The sequence below is a fragment of the Sceloporus occidentalis genome, unplaced genomic scaffold (genome assembly GCF_023333645.1).
Source record: "Sceloporus occidentalis isolate IW3139 unplaced genomic scaffold, rSceOcc1.0.p SCAF_27, whole genome shotgun sequence".
NCBI lineage: Eukaryota > Metazoa > Chordata > Lepidosauria > Squamata > Phrynosomatidae > Sceloporus > Sceloporus occidentalis.
In genome coordinates this window covers 11329795-11346065 of record NW_028317007.1, presented here as the reverse complement: position 1 = coordinate 11346065, position 16271 = coordinate 11329795, and the positions used below count along the sequence as shown (strand labels likewise).

At 39.1% G+C, this 16271-nt stretch overlaps 1 protein-coding gene across 1 annotated transcript; it reads left to right on the top strand.

The window, feature by feature from the left end:
- The first annotated feature begins 9000 nt into the window (after nucleotides 1–9000).
- LOC149299937 (acrosin-like) lies at nucleotides 9001–11021 on the top strand. Its single transcript, XM_089485877.1, has 5 exons — nucleotides 9001–9070; nucleotides 9433–9520; nucleotides 9958–10223; nucleotides 10443–10588; nucleotides 10758–11021. The coding sequence occupies exons 1-5, from the start codon at nucleotides 9001–9003 to the stop codon at nucleotides 11019–11021; spliced, it is 834 nt and encodes a 277-aa protein (XP_089342003.1).
- Nucleotides 11022–16271: the final 5250 nt, after the last annotated feature.

Sequence of the window (16271 nt, the reverse complement as noted above, 5' to 3'; positions counted from 1 at the left end):
TCTTAATTAGGCCTTCTTTTGCACACTGCTCAGTATTTGCACCCTTCCCCAATTCAGCCCATTAGGGGGATGGTATTGTAGTCTATGAGGAAGACATGGGCGGTTTCCTGACTTCTGGATGAAACCAGTTTAAAACACCTAGATATCAGTTTGTGATGGAAATACTTGCCGTAGAGGTTTCTGTCCTGACCCAATGGAGTCCTAAAACCCCCTCCCAAAATGCAGGTTCCCCAAATTTGTATCCAAGCTCCACAGTCCTTAGAGTCTCTGGTAATTGGGGAAGAGTGGCACACTGTACCGGGGGGAAGAAGTAGTCCCAACAGACTCCCTGTACCCACCTCTCCAAATACAGAACTCCTTCCAAGGCCAGGGCCCATAGTCTGTAGGGTGTTGGCGAGCCCCCAGGCCCCTCCTGCTCCCTATTTCCCCAAACATCTTCCCCTTCTGTTTAGTTAAGAATTAATGTAGGCCATCCAACAGGGAACCTTTAATAAAAGTTCCTATTTTGATTAGCCATTTACGCAACATGTGCAAACACAGACTCTGGAAAAGATTCAACTCTTCATAAAACCTCAGCTTGCGTTCAAATTTCAATCAAGATTTGAGATAATTCTCTCCATCGACATCCTAAAAAGCTACACCTTTAAGTAGGGCTCCAGAAATTGAAACAGTGCTGGTTCCACTCCCTGATGAGAATCTAAGTTCTCAATACTACAAGAACTTTTTTCGGTTAGTTTAATCTTGGCTTCTACAATAACTAGCCATTTTCCATACATTTGGGCCTTAAATGAAGAACTAACCCTAGCCTAGATGGGCTATCATGAAATTCTTCAATTATGTAGAGAAAACTGAAGTATAATTTACCTGAAGTCCTCTGATGCTGAATCATCATTTTTAAAGTAATTTATTTTTTATTATTTGTATTATTATTTCTTGTTGTAGGGGGTTGCTGCTTGTACTAAAGTTTCACTTTTCATGGTACGACATGCACATTTTCATTCTACTGACATGCCTCTGCATGCCTTTGCCTGAAACTAGCAAAAACGTAAAGTTGCAGCCACTTGTGTGCCCTTTTAAACAATGTGAACTTTAGTAAATATGTGATTGGCTTTGCAAGGGTATGCTACCTCAGCTTAGTCTGCTCAGTTGATTTAACCCTTAACTTGACTGACCACAGTAGTAAACAAATAATTTTGGGTCATTTAGACATCTTGACAATATTTATGGGTGCAAATTAGTGCAATGAAAATACTGATGTTAAGAGTTGAATTTTCTGGAGTTGGCATATAGCTGTTAACGAGCCACTGAATGTTTAAACATCTATATAAGTACTGTTTGCCTGCCGTTTGCATTCATGTGCATGTATAGCAAAAAAAATAACAGTGATACAGTGTATGACACCCACTACCATGTGGTGAAATTAAGTAAATATATATATATATATATGTATTTAAAATTCCCAGCAAGTAACCCACTATCAGTTAGAAATCTAAAAATTTGATTAATCACAATCATATGAGAAAGGGTTAAACACAATTATTCATTCCTTCATGCACTGTATAATAATGGAACAATAAAGATTGGTTTTGATATAATCCTTCTAACTGCAACTTTCTTCTTTACTATCCAAATTTATAAAATATTTCTTAAATCACAATTCCTCATTTCCAAAACACAGACTGTATTTGGATTCTGTTTACATTTTCTGATAAAAACCCACACCATGCTTTGCATTTTTATTCAGTTTTTATTATTTAAGTTGATGGGCTATACATTGATCACTAAGATCACAGAAAAATGAAAGAACAGTAATATTGGCATACGGTGATATGGGTCATCACTTTAATCTCTATTAATAAGTTAATTTGTTAAATATTGTTGATAAAGGCCTTACCGAAACTGAAATTATATAAAGATTCTATTGATTGTCCTGTGGCTATCCATGTAGGACATGATATTGCAGAAAATTTTTGTAGCATAAATCATGGTCCTGGTTTTTGAACACATCACTTTACAGATCCAGAATGCCATAATGTAATAGCTATAAAAGCTGCATCTATGGAGATGATTACAAAGTGCTGCATGATATGTTCTTTGCCTGCATGGTTTAACTCATTTGAGGGCAATATAATCGTGGGTTATAGACCAGCTTGGCATACAGTAATTGCCTTCAGAGAACCAGGGTTGCCAGCCCTCCTGTAGAGCTTCTATGGAATGCTGGAGATCACTAAAAAATTCACTGCTATTTAAGTCAATTGAATCCACTTTAACCATGCAGACATTCTAAAGTGGCTTCATTTGCATGTTAGGCTATAAATTTAACAGTGCAAGGCCTGTAATTTGTATTATAGTTTTCTTTTTTTATAAAAAAAAGGATAATTTTGTATTACATGCTCTTGGAATAGTTTGTGCTTTGTAGATGTTCATTTTTAATACAACAAATTAATAATGTTTTAATCTGTTTAAAAACATGGTGTACATAAACTGTATAGACAAAAGTATTGGGACAACTGACCATTACACCAACATTGGCCCGAACAGAGCGCTGATGTTGGACAAGAAGGCCTGGCTCGCAATCTCCCTTCCAGTTCATCCCAACATTGTCCGATGAGGTTGAGGTCAGCGCTCTGTTCGGGCCACTCAAGTTCTTCCACACCAAACTTATCCAACCATGTCTTTATTGACCTTGCGTTGTGCACCACTATATGGATAAAAGTATTGGGACACAACTCTTATTTATTGAAATCAGGGTTTAAGCTAGGCCCCTTACTTTCAGTGAAGGAAAATCTTAATGCTTTAGCATACAAAGACATTTTACACAATGACATGCTTCCAACTTTGTGAGAACAGTTAGGAGAAGACCCTTTTCTATTTCAGCATGACTGTGCCCTGGTACATGAAGCAACGTTCAATTGCAACAAATTTGTACAGATCCGAATACAAAAGTATGCTGTAGAACACATAACCAACAAAGCTGTTGGTTCTGAGGGAACCAAAGCCCCCCTAGAAAGGAACATTGGTTATTTGTACAGTGGTGCTTTGGTATAAAGCTCCTTCTACTGACATTCAGAAAACCACCTGTCACTTTCACAAACAGCATCCTCAGCCAGTCACATGATGTTTAGTCAGTAATAGAATGCTTAATATGGACTGTATCTTAATACATTATTTTTCAGAACTCACTTGATAGAGGTGCGTAAAAAAAATGAACATAAAATAAATATATACAAAAGCAAAATAAAAGTTTACTTTTAACTCAAGCACATTTCCTGCTCAGCTTGTAAGCACTAAATGCTACAGGCAGTGTCACTGAGCCATTCATTTCTTGAGAAGGGAAAGTCAAATAAGGTCTTCACTTAATATGTTTAATATGTTAATATGTTTGGAATTGATTGATCACACCATACAACGTATTGATTAAAGTTCAAAGTGCTAACATTGTGACTATTTCTTATTGCAATTTACACCAGCTTAGAGAACTTTAATTAAACTAGCCGTGAGCAATTTAAAGCACATCCACCCTCCAAGGCCTTTTTTTTTCCAAAAAAATATTTCTTTTCCTAAATGTCACGAGTCTGTAATGCCACTCTGGGTTCCTCTGTAGCTTTGCAAATTTCCCTGCTCATTAAATGAAACCAAGTAACAGATTTTCAGGGTCTAATAAAATAAAAATTCATGCTGAATCCGTAAAACAAACTGAAAGTAATACTGTGACTTACAACAGTGATTTCATTTAATCATTTTCCATAAAAAATAATCACCTACTTGGCCTTAAATTATTTTACTGACATTATAGTAAATCCTGTCTTTTGCTTTTCTTCATAAAACAGAGTTGACTTTTGTTTATGCAGAGAATGTAAACTTGTAAACTGCACCCTCGAAGGACTTTCAGGTTTTCCCCTTGCACTTCTATCCAATAAAGCCTACGATCTCTAAAGTGAAATATGGGTGCAGATGTTTAAACTTATTGTCAGTAGTCAGGGAAAATTAATGAGGCAGCTGTCAGACTATTAACGTATGAATCTTAAGCAGCTTTAAGCTTGGTTCTCGGTGAATATTAAACTGTATCTGTAACTATATTTCTATCATAGCTAAATTTACACCTCACACTAACCTCTGGGGATTGGGGAATGCAAAGTTATACATGCAACCAAATACTGTTTGGGTCTCTGTGCACCTCAATATGGGGCATGCCTGAGAACATAGTAGGGTATGAAAGACGGAGCTCTCCCTCTTATTATTTATGGCTTTCTATAGCTCCGTCAAATTCCGCATCTCTGTACAGGATATAACAATAAGTATATAACATAACAAGATGACAAGCAGAAACAACAGGTGAGAGGGGTTCAGCTCAAAAGAGCTTACAATCTAGGGCAGGGCTCGACAAATCCCAGGCGCCAGGTCGCCATGGCGACAGAGAATTTTGTCCTGGCGCCTAGGTTTTGTCAGCCTCTTACATCCAGAAAAAATTGTGGATGTAAGAGGCTGAGTCACCACACGGGGGCACTGCTGGGCAGACAGCACAGCCACTCCGAGCCCGCCCCCGAGCCTGAGATCACTCCCACGGAGTGAGCCTGTAGGCTGAAAACGCGGTTGCTGCAAAACCAGCAATCGTGTTTTCAGCTGCCACAGGCAGCTTCAGGGAAGGGGGTTGTGTGTTGATTGGGTCCCCAAGTGTGGGGACCTGACACAACAACCCCCTGCTGCCTGATCGCTCCATGAGAGCGACAGTGCAGCGTTAACCCCTTCAATGCCGCGATCGCGGCATTTAGGGGTTAATTCCCGTTTTGTACGGGGCTCTGCTGCTGGTGGTCTGCCTGGAAGCCCAGGCAGACAGCAAACAGCAAAAACGAGCCCCCACAAGCTCTTTGATGATTCCTGTAGGCATGGAATCCTACAGCAGTCATCAGAGATTCCCCCCTGCAATGGCTGGTCTATAGACCAGCAACTGTGTCCCAGCTGCCAGAGGCAGCTTCAGGGACAGGGGAGAGGGTTCTTTTGTCTCCCCATGAGTGTGGAGAGCAGCCCCAACACCCCCCTGCTGCCTGATCGCTCCATGAGAGCGACAGTGCAGCGTTAACCCCTTCAATGCCACAAATGTGTATGACACATTTGTGGCATTGCAGGGGTTAACATTTGTCCCCACAAGCTTGTGGGGACTAAATATCAGTCAATGCTGTGCTCCAATGGAACATCAGCATCGAAAGAGTTAAAAAAAAAAATATATATATAAAAAAAAAAACAGCACTGACCTGAAAGTCCAGGGTGCTTCCAGGTCAAACGCTGTGAGTTTAGTAAGTGGGCTGATGATGATCCGATCACTCCTGACCAAAAATCCTGGCTCCTAACTTTTTTACCTGGCGCCTAGATTCACAACAAATTTGTCAAGCCCTGATCTAGGGGCTGCCATGCATATAAGTGGGGCCAGTCACGCGTAGGTGCAGGATTAGCCCCATAGAGTCTTTACTGGGTGGGAAGTGGACAGGAAACTGGCATGGCCAAACACCTCTTGTCAGGTTGGGGGGAGATGAGCGTAGCGCAGGTGCCACCACACAATGTCCAGCAACGAGGGAACACGGGGGCAAATCCAAGAGAGTAGTCGGGGTCACGGTCCAGAGGTCAAGGCAGGTAGCAGACAGCAATATCAGGTAACAAAGCCAAAGGTCAAAATCCAAGGAGTCAGTATAAAGCAGCTAGGTAGCAGTAGACAGTACTTCATGTACTCAGCTTAACTAAGAAGCACTGGGAGAGAGGTCTGTGGAGTTTATATAGGGGAAGTGATTGAGCAGTCCGCCCCCTATCACCTGATCCCCTCCCACCTGATCTCCTCCCTTCAGATACACCTGAGAGGAGGGGGACATGTAGGTTTCCACCTAGGGTCGGGGTTGCGGCCTGCCACTAGGCAGTGCCGCGGCGTCACCGGGATTAGAACTCCTGCCCAACGGTTCCTGCGACGAGGGATCCCTGACTTTTCGTGGCGCACGGTCCAGGGACTGTGCAACCACGCCGTCCGGAGGCTGACGGACGGGAACCGCGTTCTGGAGTGGCGGACCCCGTGGTGAGGTACGTGGTCCCTGTCGGGCCTGACACCTCTCTTCTGCTTGGAGAACGAAGCAGCTTACCCAGTGTTAAGGGAAAGCAAGGTTTCACCCACAGGCTCTGGGTCAAATATGGAGAGTTCTCTGGTATGATATGGAAAAGGAGAAAATAAATCTAGCTTGGTTGTGCGGAGTATACTCACTAGTCTCACCAGGTTATTACCCTGTCCCCTGCTGGGTTGTCAGGCAAGTGCATCTGGGATAAGAAGAAGCTACAACAGGCTTTGTGTTTGACACAATAAAATTGTGCATGCAGTAAGTATAGACCCTTTGTCTATGTCGCTTAAGAGAAGTAAAAGGGGTCCTAAACTTTTTCCTGGTTTGGAGATAACTTTGGACATTTGCATCTGTAATGAAAACCTATGATGACACTAAACTAAATGTCACAGTTTAATCTCATTCTGAATCCAGAACTGTGTTATCTCATTCTTCTGTGAAAATACATAGAAATGCTATTCAAGTAATTGGCATAGAGTTTAAATATTAGATCATGCTAGAAGGGCATCCTTGCAACACATAGACCTGGATTATTTAATGGGAAATCTGCTCTTAATACATTAAGCAGCAGGTTAGCCCTTTGTACATCTCTGTGTAGTTTAATGAGCTTTCCTTGCTAGCAATCACACTTATGAAAGTTATTTGGCAGAAAATCAGTACCAAGGTTTGGCAGGGCCACTTTTTCTGATTTTATATGTGTGTGCACATTGGAAATGACCTTGTCTAGAACACAAGGAAACTATATTTGATAAATGCAGAGCTAGATAGTAATGTGTTTAGGTAGATCAAGACAAAAGTAAGTTTTCAAATTTTTTTACTTTTTTTAACCTATACCTTAATCCTTACAGGGTAACAGACTACCTTTTTTCCTACATGTATTATATTTATATTGTTAGAAGGGTACCTAGCAATGTGTGATTAGTATGATCTTGTTACTTAAAGCAAAAAGGCAAGAACACGTACATAAAGAGGGCTGTGCACAGAAGATGTCTTCGCAAAGAGAGCTTTTGCAAAGAAGAGTGGGCAAATATTGCCATGTCAAGATGTGCCATGCTAACAGACTCTTACCCCAAAAGACCGATTGCTGGAATAAAATCAAACGGTGCTTCAACAAAGTATTAGTTTAAGGGGGTGCACACTTATGCAACCAGATTATTCTGAGTTTTTTATTTTTCCCCCTCAAATATTTCAGTTTGTTTTGCAATTGAATTGTTATAAGCCTATATCGTTATAAGTCACATTAAAGGTGAAAAAAGTTCTGACATGATTTATCTTTGTCTCATCACAAGAATATTGCATTTTAACAGGGGTGTGTAGACTTTTTATGTCCACTATATATATATATATATATATATATATATATATACACACACACAGTGCGCCAGCTAGTCATTGGCTGCTCAATAGGATTACTGCATTCCCCTTCTATATATTTGGTGCTGTTTTATTCAGCCATAGACAGCCAGACCACCTGGGATTAAAAACCTACAGACAGCATCATCCCACGTGAAACATATCCAAGAGGACCAGAAGGGGCCACAAAGCCAGAGGGACTATCATGAAAAGCAAGTTGTTATTCAAAACTCCATGAAGAGCTACTGCATGAACTCATATAACCAAGTACATACATGACATCCATGACACCCATGCACAGACACACATAGATATTCATGCCCATACACAGACATACATGTACACACACAGACATACATGCAGAATAGGACAACCATGTGCATCCATACAGAGATATCCCCACATATATTCACACACACACACAGCAGTATACACACTGACAGCTCCTACCTGCAGAGCATCTCTTCCTGTAGTGGCAGGTTAATGGCTGGGGATCCTCCCACAGTTACACTGATCCTTGCAGAACCATGAAGCCTCTCTTTTAACTTCTTCCATTTGACTGCAGCATGTGACTGCTGAAGGAGCTTCTTACTGGTAGATCTGTCACAGGATCACATGACAGGAAGTTGGAAACTGACTCTGTCATCTCTGATGCCTGTAATGGACTCTGTGTCTTGGTAAATATCCCTGCTGGAAGAGGAACCCCATACAGCAAGTGAGTCTCCATCTACACCCTCACCTCACCCACCCAAGTACTGGAGAGATGCTTCAACTACACTGCAGCAGGTGGGGCCCCAACCGCCAGGGCTCCGGAGCAACTGCCCCATTTGCCCCATTGTTAGGCTCAGTGCAAGGGAGTGTGAATATGTGTATATGAGTACGCGTATTTTCCTAAAGTGTATGTAGGTTTATATAAATATATCTATAAATAATTATATATATATATAAATATACACACACACTAAACCGTTTACACAGTTTACTTAACTGTTAGAACATTTTCTAGTTGTTACTTGATTGGAAAAGGGTTCTCCAACGATCAGCCTTTTTAATTGGATTAAACAAGTCATCGGAACACAGGAGTGATGGGAGTGATAAATGGCCTCTGTACGCCTATGAAGATATTTCATTACAAATCCGCTGTTTCCAGCTACAATAGTCATTTACAACATTAACAGCGTCTGTGCTGTTTTTCATGTTATTTTAATGGACAAAATTTGCTTTTTTAAAAACAGGAACATTTCTGTGATCCCAAACTTGCATGATCCATGCTCTATTGCTTAATACAGGGTACTCGTTTCAATGTCTTCCTTTAATTGCATTTAATGATCACTTTTTGTATTATGAAAGCAGCAAATTAATAGTTTTTATTAAATGATAGAGAAGAAGCACATTTTTTTTCTTGCCTTGATCCTTAATGTGTCTGTGATTGGCAGAGATTCATTATTTTGTGACCTCGTTGAGGCCTTGACAATGTCATAACACACACAGGTACACATATTCTATGCAGTCTGTGCATAAAATGACAGCTTTTTAGTGCACAGCACTAACCATGAAGCTGTTCCTAATCGGATTTATAATTTGGGCTCTTTTCAGTGTTTCTGAGAGCTCTGAACATGGAGGTGAGTTTATTACAGAGAATTTGGCATCAGAAGCTTTAAGGAAATCTAAGGCAGAGATTGTTACCGTTAACATTGCAATTTATGAATGTTTTGTAGTTTTATAGCTTATTCTATTATAATTAAATATTTAACCCCCCTTTCATCCTTTGTACTAATTTAAACAGGTTGTTGTCTAACTGTCAAATAGTTTTAAATCTCAAATATTTAATAAAATGTGTATCCAGGATTATTAATATTCTGTTAATACCACTAAATTCAATCTTACTTTATTCTTAAAAATATAATGGAATAACTTTTTGCATGTTATTTTACTTTAAACCAAAATCTCCTGTTTCTCAAATGTCTTGTCCTTTCCGTTTCAGTCTGTGGAAACAGACCCCTAGTGGAGGATTTCCGTGGCTCCCGCGTGGTTGGGGAAAGGATGCGGAGCCCGGTAACTGGCCCTGGACAGTGAGTATCCAGGAGGAAATCGACAAAGAGTATTTTCATTTATGCGGAGGTGTCGTCCTGAATCCTTTGTGGGTTCTGACAGCTGCCCATTGTTTTAAGAATCTCGGCAAGTAAGTAACTGAATTTTTTTATGGCAGAAAATGCAGAATTAGAACGGTTTAGGAGACAGGGGCCAGTGCATATTGCATTACAACTAACTGGAATCTTTTAATAGAAACATTTAACATAAAACCCATAACCAGAACCCTAGTCATCTATTCTTTAGGAGAAACCATGGATATGCTTATTTCCTGAATATATATGCATAGTACACGACTATTTTTGGGGAAACTCAAACCCCTGACAAAAACAAACACAGCATGTGTTCTGGTTAATATGGTGTTTATTAATGCTTGAAAAAGTAAGATAACTAATAAAATGTACCTTGGTTTATTCAGTGAATATTTTTCCTGGAGACTTGTGTTTGGCGCCAACCAACTATCACAGATGGGGACAAAGGTTCAGATCCGAACTATAACAGAAAAGATTCAGCATGAGAAATACGATCCTGAAACGGAGAGCAATGACATCGCCTTGCTTAAGCTGAACAAGCCCATCATATTTGACGACTACACTCAGCCAGCGTGTCTCCCTGCCAAACAGGCGATTCTGAGTAAAATGGACGACTGCTACATCGCAGGCTGGGGTGTCATTGAGGAAGGATGTAAGCACAGCTTTATCCGTAGATTTTGTACATATGTATAGACCTTCTCCCTTTCCATGGATTTCGTGTCTTTCTGGACTTTGGGAGCAGGTGGCACCATTGTAGGTGTGGTGGGAGGCACATGGGGTGGTAGAGGGCACGGAGTCCATTTGTAGGTTTCTATTGGTCCAAAGATTTCTGAGGCCAGCTCTACATTTAATAACACTTTTTTCTCTTAAGCCACTGAAGCATCGGATATCCTCCAGGAAGCTCCTGTGAACCTGATTCCAGTGGAACGCTGCAACCGCCCAACCTGGTATAACGGAGCTTTGGGTAACTACAACCTCTGTGCTGGATATGAACAGGGAGGCATCGATAGCTGCCAGGTAAGCCAATTTCCCCCTGCATGTCCTTTTTACTCAGTGATGATGCATTAATGTTTTCAACATCCTGGGCAGTACTTGTTTTCTAAAAATGTGCCGAGGAACAGCTGGGGAAATGATAATTATTTAAAGTCTTTATTAAGGAATGTTTTCTTTTCTTTGAATCATGCAGGGTGACAGTGGTGGACCTTTCATGTGCAAAAGACACAAAACTAAGTTTTACACTGTGGTTGGCATAACCAGCTGGGGCTCCGGCTGTGGCCAGAAGCAAAACCCTGGAGTCTACACCTCGACCCAGTTCTACCTCGAGTGGATCTTTAAACACCTCAACGACGAGAAGAAACCGGCATCTAAATCTCTGAAGATGAAGGCCGCTAAAAAAATCTGGCCAAAATTAGCCGAAAAACTCGGCAAAGCTGGCAAGAAGACCAATTAATTTTAGGGTGCTCCAGAAATAGAAGAATCCATCAAATCTGGGCCATCTTCTTTACAAGAGAGAATAACATGTCAGTGATGAGTAGACTTGATTGTGTAGATTAGTAAGCCAATAAATAGGAAAGCAAAGACGTGTGCGTGTGATTACTTTAGAATGCTGTGGATATAGTTTATTTTCTTGAATGTTTATTGCTTAGGACTGGCTAGTATGTATATATATGTGTACTGAATTATAGCCTACTTTTTCTTGCATAGCCACACCAAAGGAATATTACCAAATTAACAGTGTAAATATGTATGTACTTGTGTGTGTGTATATATATATATATATATATATATATATATATACCATATTTCCCCATGTATAAGACGCACCTTTTTTAGAAAGGGGACCTGCTGCTTACCTTGATCTGCCGCGGCTGCACAGGAACCCAATGGAGTCACGTGAATGCACATCGCATCACATGACTCCGCTCAGTTCCTGTTCCTGCTTGAGCAAGGCAGAGCGGAAACAGCGGCCTCCACGGAAGTCGGCGAGCGGAAGCAGAAGATCTGCAGTTTAGGTAAGGTGGGGGAGTAAATGTATGTATGTATATATATCTGTGTGTGTGTGGTAGCATGGATCCGTGTGTAGGGGACACAGGGAGAGGGAACAAGGAGGCTGAAAGTGATGTGCATGTACTGGCTGCCTGAGCATGATGAGCATTATTATTATTTTGCTCTGGATTAATGTGTTATTTATTTAAAACAGTGATTTTAATTTTAGAAAGAAAATTTTAAATAATTAAAAACCTGTTCTGTTTATAAAAGCGAAAGAGTCTGTATCAGTTATAAAAAAAATCTGGGAAATCTCTGACTCTAGGGGAAAACACTTTTCTATTTGCTTTAACGTGGTATTTCTGCAAAAATCTAGTTAATCCTTTCACGCATAGAGAAGTGATGCAGATAAGGTTGATTGTCTAGATGAAGGACTGCTACACAGATAAGGTCCCTAACAGAAACACGTCAACTTGCTATCAGTATTAAACGTATCATTTTTTTCACCAGAGAACTTAAGCCTTGTATCACACATAATCCTTTCCGGGCCAGATAATCAATACAACCTCTCTGTGCTGAATGGAATAAATTGAAATGGCAAACAAAACCCTGTGAATATGTTCAATAAATTGCTGTTGTACCAAAATAAGAACATCTACATGTCAACACACAAACAAAAAAAGTTTGCCAAATTTTAGAATATTTATGTGCACAAATAAAAACATTCAATCTGTCAATTTTAGTCCTGTCATACCCCTTGAATGTATGTATTGTAAGAAGCGCTGTGTAATTTGTTGGTGCTATATGAATACAATATGATAATATCGATTTTTAACTAATGTGTTTTGTTTTCACAAACCTTGACATCTCATTATGTGTACTTGGGGTTGGTATACCACGCTAACAGCTGGATGCATTTGCAATTGGAACGCCGCAAAAAAATGTAAAAGAACATATGATGGCTGGAGTATCTCTTTAAGAACCTTACTTTGTAGTTAAACTAACTGGGTTAGGAAGTCCTAAATATCATTATCAAGCTATAAACTTCTACTCGGAGTGGTAAACATTCATGGTTTCAGTATGCAACAAACAGATGAAATTGTCCTTTCATTTCAGACATTACAATATCATTCAATTTTTTTTTTAACTACACATTTGTTATGGTAGAGATTAAAAAAAATAATTGTCTGGGGCACTATTATCGCTCATTCTACATTTATTCTTTTCTAAAGTTATATTGTCTTCCTTTTCAAGATAAGAATTCATGGGGAACACATTTTAGTTGTTTTTCTTGTGTGCCAAAAGAAAATAACAAATGACCTAGGTCAAAATGTTTTATTTTGCTTGTGGCTGAATAAAACTTCATTTGTCACAGACAATTCTGCAAAAAAGAATTACATAATTATGAAGGCAAGGAGTGTATCACTGCAAATTAAAAGCCATCTACAATTAAATGATATTTGTATTAAAGTGTTTTATGCCTGTTATCTCTAAACAGTTGTTTTGATTCAGTATTGTAGTGCTTAGAATATTTACTGTTGCACAAAGCTCTGCCTATTATTTGTACCAACTTTACTGACAAGTAAAATATTCTGTATAAGTTGTATTAAGTAGGAAATTTTAGTTTTAAACGTTTATTTTTTTTATTATTAAAATTGATCCAAAAATTATTATAGACACACAATGCAAAATATCTGGAAAGACCAGTCCAAATGTAAAAACTCTGCATATTTTTTATATATATTTATAATTATTACATTATGCATGTCATGAGGGGGTATTAAAGATCCTCTATTGCTAACAATGCATCAAATTTGTTTCAATGATAAAAGCAGAACTCCCTGTTTGCTACACTTGGAATGATAGTTAATCACAATGTCCTCTCTAATTTGCACGCAGTTTAAAACAATACTATAACTTTTCAACAGCTGGTGATAAATTGTTTTGAAGAATGAATTAGTACTGCACAGGGAAAGTTGTTGATAAGTAGTTCATGGAGGTCAACTAATTTATTCAGTGAGGATCTGACCTCTGTGACCTTCCATGAACCTGAAACACCAGCCTGTTAATGAACTTACAACATGTCTGTTAGTGCAGGAATTAGGTTAGCATTACTTCCTGTTTTTGGGGTTTTTTTTTTTAATTTATTGAAGGGATGCCAAAGCCATTTTTTTATAATTTGAAATACTTTTCCATGTCAAAGAAAGTTTATGATTTTTTTCCTTACCTACATTTTAATTGTAAAATGTCACATTGTTTAACATTCACATGTATGCCTACACCTTGTATAGGCGTGTATTTATTATGAGTTATTTAGATAGTACCAATAATCTATGCATCTTTTCTTACAGTACATACATTCAGAGGGTGTGACAAAACTAGAATTATAAGACAAATCTATACATTAGGTAAAGAGGGTCATGCTCACAAGCTTGCATTCTATACGGGGGGGATATAGTGCCATAGATGAGTTGTATTAGTGGCATAAAAGATAAGAAGGTTTGAGCTGAAAATATTGTACACCTCTCTGAACAAGTGGGATTTTAGTTTTTTCTTGAATATAGAGAGGGAGAGTGAAAATACCTGAGTTCCAGATGTATGGGGATCACCAGTGAGGTCTTGTAAGCATGCAAAGGAGGAGGTGATAACAGAGGAACACAGCCTTAGACCACAGGAAGAATGTTGAAGTTGTACATGGGAGTATTTTAGAAAGCATAAATGTATGGGGGCAGTACCCTGGAAGGGTTTGCACGTTAGTATGTGGATATTAAATTTAATTCTTGAGGATATAGGGATCAACAGAGGGTTTCATAAAGCAGGGAAGCAGAAAAAGAACATAATGTAAGGAAAATAACCCTAGCATTAGTATTTTGGATAGATTTCTGAGGAGAGAGCTGAGACAAAGGTGTACCGACTAGAAGAGTGTTGCAATAGTCAAGGATTAAGATAATACGAGAATTACCTAGAGATTTTGTGGCTTCTTGAGTATGGCAAAGGGGGATGCAATGCAGCAGTATCTGGCAAGGGATGAATGGCAGGGCCAAGTTAAAATGGGCTTGGCAGTCATGCTGTTAATGCGGATTGAGAGTTCCGGTTCTAGGGTGGAGATGGGGGAGGGAAGATAATGAGATTTTGTAAGGTTTCAGGTAGTGTTGTGATATTCAAGTGGAAATAGCAGACAAGTGGTTAGTAATACGGGACATGAATGAATGAGAGAGATCCAGGAAAAACAGGTAGATCATTGGAATATAGATGATACAGGATGTAAAGATCAGAAGAACAGAAGTCCATGGACTGATCCACAGAAAGTGGAAGGGGTGAAGATGTCTTGTCAAAGAACGTGACAGAGTAAAACAATTATAAAGATATGAAAAGATCAGTACCATGTATACCTATGGAAGAAATTGAGTGAAGAAGTATCAGAAGTAGTAGACAGATCCAGGAGTATTAGCAGGGAGAAGTGACTTTTTGGGAAAGAGCAAGTCATTGGATACCTCTGTCAGAGATGTTTCAGTAGAGTGAGGTTTGAAATCAGACTCAAGAGGGGCAAGGAGGAAATTAGAGGGCAGGAAATTAGTTAAGTGATTGTACAAAAAAAGAAGAAGAAAGACAGGGCAGTAGAAGCAGAAGAGTGATCTAAGGAAGAAAAGGGTATTGCTAGTCTGCTGTTACTGACAACATTAAAACACTGTCTCTTCTTTAATTTAGGGATTATGTTCACCCTGATCAGTAAGGCTCCCAGATTCTGCCAGTTGGGTGGTTCATTAGCCATATGGTGTAAAATCACTATAGTGCCCTGTTTTGTGCCTTTGTCCCTGTAATGATCCTGCCTTTATAGTACATAGTACATAGTCGCATTGCATGTAGTATATGTGCTCTTCTGGACTGTAATCACTGCCTTTAAGTTTTATTTTCAAATATATATATGTGTGGCAAAAAGTGTAACATACAGAGAACTATAATATCACTCTAGTGTAACACACTATGCTTTTACAAAGATGTGACATGCATCATGAAGGATGACATGCTTCGCTACATCTGATTAAGTATAGTAATTGTTTGAGGACACGCTACAAAAATGCTCTACATATATGTCAAGGTCAGCAAGAGGTTAGTGACAGGAACTATGTCAAGTTGAATCAACAGAAAAACTGCATTTTTTAAACATCCTTTAAAATAGTATAATTTTTTTTGCCACTTAGCTTCTTCAGCAGCCTAAAATAATAAAAAAATATTTAGTACTGTTAAAACAAGTTTTATCGTTTAAGTTAAAAGCAAGTTAATAATAATTTAAGGTGTACCATGTAGAGCATTATGGATATGTATATACAGTATTTACTATATAGACAAAAGTATTCGGACACCTGACCATTATACCATTATGACTTTTATGACATTGCATTCTAAATACGTTGACATTGTTTCAGTAGAGCATTTTTTAGGTCAGGCATTGATGTTGGACGAGAGGGCCTGGCTCACAATCTTCTTTCCAGTTCATTCCAAAGGTGTTTGATGGGATTGAGGTCAGAGCTCTGTGTGCGCAAGTTAAATTCTTCCACTCCGGCATATATACCGGCATATACCACCAATGCGCAATAAGCCCCTTCTTTTGATAATAGTCTACAGAGTGTCCACAAAATTTACAAGAAATTGGGGAAAACAAGGGTTATTATTATAATCTCTGGCTTATGTCTGGAGATGATTAATTATGTGG